Source organism: Diaphorina citri, unplaced genomic scaffold (assembly GCF_000475195.1).
Source record: "Diaphorina citri unplaced genomic scaffold, Diaci psyllid genome assembly version 1.1 scaffold1395, whole genome shotgun sequence".
NCBI classification, from domain to species: Eukaryota; Metazoa; Arthropoda; class Insecta; order Hemiptera; family Psyllidae; genus Diaphorina; species Diaphorina citri.
The window spans coordinates 71,835-75,167 of NW_007378821.1; the positions used below are offsets into that span (position 1 = coordinate 71,835).

The window sequence follows — 3,333 nt, forward strand, 5'->3', positions numbered from 1 at the left end:
CCCCTTTTTTTTTTTAAGCCAATTTGGGCAAAAAAAAAAAAAAAAAAAAAAAAAAAAAAAACAAAAAAAAAAAAAACAAGAAATTGGTAAATTTAGTTTTAAAGTGAGCTAATTTTACTGGTCCGATTGACTTGAAAATTTGAGCACTGATGTAGGTATGTAATAACATCATGTAATTATATTTAAAATTTCAAAATTTTTAACAAAATTTCAAGTTTCCTCTTTCCAATAAAAGGTAGAAAAAAGGTACCTAGGTAGGTAAATGTTTCGCTTGTTGTTATTGTTATTATCCTTTTTTAAAGCTTTATGGAAGGTGTTACAGCTTCCATAGGCAAATTACCTTCCTGAATCTCGCAGGTTAATAGGTGAGCCACCTGATACCCTAGTGACGTGATTGCCTAAATTTTTTTAACAAAATTTCAAGTTTCCTTTTTCCATTAAAAGGTAGAAAAAAGGTATACCTAGGTAGGTACCTTGTTGTTATTGTTATCATCCTTTTTTAAAAGTTTTATGGAAAGTGTTACAGCTTCCATAGGCAAATTACCTTCCTGAATCTCGCAGGTTAATAGGTGAGCCACCTGATACCCTAGTGACGTGATTGCCTAGGAAAAACTTTCACGGGGAAATCACGTAAATAGGCAATGAAAAGGAAAAAGTAATATATCAAAAACAGGAACACGTGACTCTGTGTATCCTGGATTCTGGCTGCAGGTGTTACAGGAATATTACAGGATGAGAAGAAAGTTGGACACTTGACGTCAACCTGACCCAAGAAAGGGGATTTTTTTTTTCTTTTTTTACGACAGTTACGACAGTTCTTTTTTTACGACTAAATGTACGTAGCACATAAGTAAGGGATCAGGAAGAGACCGCCTTAACATACAACAGTTTACAACTAGGTAGCTTTTTTTACAATAACAGACGTTACTGAACAGTATGTTTAGGTACTTTTGATCTTTTTGATTCGTGGGATCTCTTTTAAGACGTTAATTTGTCTTGTCCAATTGGCCTAAGGTACTTCAACAATGCCTTCATTTCCTCAGGATCATCGATGAGGGACGTAATTTTCGAAATTCTCACTTTTCACAACTCCCCAGTTTACAGTAAGAGCCTTTGGAAGGTACTACTAAGCACAATCTGGCTTTTGATGCCCCGATTTACCGTAGTTATATGTATACCGACCTGAATTCCTAAAGGGGGTAAAAAAAAAGATTTAATATGTTTTTGAACGGACAAAGTGTAGTCGCACTTTTGTCGAACCCAGTCATATTTCGCCTACCATTAATTATCCCATCTGTTGTGCTTAACAGATTAAACTTGTCCAATAGCCCTTCTAGTGGTGGTTTTAGACGCATCATACACATTTCGTTTGAAATTTAATGCGAAATCCCCTACCTACCTATCTAGACCCTCTTGAGTGGGCAATTTGTCCTCTATTGATTGCCTCGATGGTTAAAGTGTTCGAACCCCTATTCCCCTATACCTACCTACCTGCCTATCTAGTCCCTCTTGAGTGGGCAATTTGTCCTCTATTGATTGCCTCAATGGTTAAAGTGTTCGAATTGCAAATTAAAATTTGTGCATGTCCTACAAGATCTTCGTTTGAAGTTACACATAGAACTTTGTTCTGTGGTAAATCAGGAATGTAGTAGGTAGGTACCTCTATTAATTTGACGTTTGGGCCTTTAATTAAAAGGTTATGTCATTAGGAGAGAGTCCGAAATTTCGGTACCTACTCGGAAATTCTCTATAATTACTAATTAATTACAGTACTTACCAATTACCTTTATCTAGGTATGTGCGAGTAAGTACTTTGGTCTGTAGAAAGATATTTGTTTTACTCGGATGCCATGATCACTGTTAACACTAACTTTTTTTTAAGCTCAATTAGGTAGGTAGCAGGTTTTTTTATTATTATTATTTTTTTTTATCATTTATTATCTACCTACCTATATACCTTGTAGGTACATAATTTATTCACCTACCTACTAATGAAGGTATTTTTAAAATTCAGCAAGCCATTCAATCCTACAAGTAAGTACTTTGCTGGCAATTCGTAAGCTTCCATTGCCACCCATGAACTTGGTTACTCACCATTTTGGGTACGGTACTTCTGGTTAGTACAACTACATCTACTTAGGTTGGTAGACAGGTACCTATAATGATGTTTATTTTGTTTATTTTTTGAAGATAAAAGTAACTAATGAAATAATAAATCAGACTCACGTGAATTGTTTCTGTTGGAATTTTCCACCATGTTGATATCAGATGAAGAATTTTCTTACACCTGGAAAAGAAAAATACAAGTTACTGTGGTTTCCAGTTTTGACGACAATAATGACGACACCTGAAAACTTGATTATACAAAAGTACTTACGGATATCAGAACGATTTCTTCAACACCTCCTTTTGATTCAAAGAAAACCAAAATCTTACAATGCTTTTAAAAAGGAAATTTCAAAAGCCGAAGAAAAAAACAACTTTCAAACCACGAAAACTCGTAAAATACGACAAAAAAACTAAAATTTCGAAAGAAATGCCGGAAAACGGGGGAAAAGACGGAAATTTTTTCAACGAAATTTCGACACACTCCGCGCGGGTTGGCAGTCGAAACGAAACTGAGAATCGCTTTGTCTTAGCCTCGTGGTCTACATTTCGAGAACTTTGTCGACTTTTGGAGGCGGAGTTTGTCGGGTGGGTATCGCCCCGTTTTACCGTTAACCTCTTCTGGCGGCGAATTTCATCCTATTAACACAGTAGCTTCGTTTTTCTTTTCTTTTTTTTTTCTTGTTTATTTTTTGTTTTTCCTATATCTAACTTTTTTCGTGTTATCTTTTCTTTTTTTACTATCGTCCTTGGGAAGGACGTATGTAGTATCTTTTGTTTTGAGAACGTAGTTGTAACTGCTCACGTTTTAATAATAATTATTTTAAGATACCATGGATATTTTGTTAAGTGTATTGTTTTTTTTTTTTTATTATTTTTTAGTATGTACCTACTTACGAAAGGAAAGAGGCAGGTAAAGATATTTTTTGGAAGAGAGGAGAGTAGGAAAGGAAGGAAGTGTGTTTTGGAGGATTTTAGGGAAGGAAGGAGGCAAAGAGATTTGGAGCATAGGGTACTAGCAGTCGGAGGAGGTTATTACGAAACAACCCCTAACAGCAGTGTTAATCTCCTGTCCTTTGTAGTTTTCGGCCAAAGTTTGGGGAGCTAATTGATTTATCTCGGGGTAGCTAGAGTGTGTTGACTAGAGTGTGTAGCTGTGTATAGTGTCATGTGGAAACTAAACACAAATTGGGAGAGGTCTTTTTTTTACGATTTCTTTTATGTGGC

The 3,333-nt window shown here is 35.5% G+C and overlaps 1 protein-coding gene across 1 annotated transcript in view; it reads right to left on the minus strand.

The window, feature by feature from the left end:
* The window catches only part of LOC103515670 (rhombotin-1-like), a 51,719-nt gene extending 49,118 nt beyond the window's left edge, over positions 1 to 2,601 (minus strand). Inside the window, exons 1-2 of the mRNA XM_008480606.2 lie at positions 2,378 to 2,601; positions 2,227 to 2,287 (exon numbers count right to left, since the gene is read on the minus strand). Of these exons, the coding sequence (XP_008478828.1) occupies positions 2,227 to 2,257 (31 nt within the window). The 5' untranslated portion in view covers positions 2,258 to 2,287; positions 2,378 to 2,601. The remainder of the gene's footprint in view (positions 1 to 2,226; positions 2,288 to 2,377) is intronic.
* Positions 2,602 to 3,333: the final 732 nt, after the last annotated feature.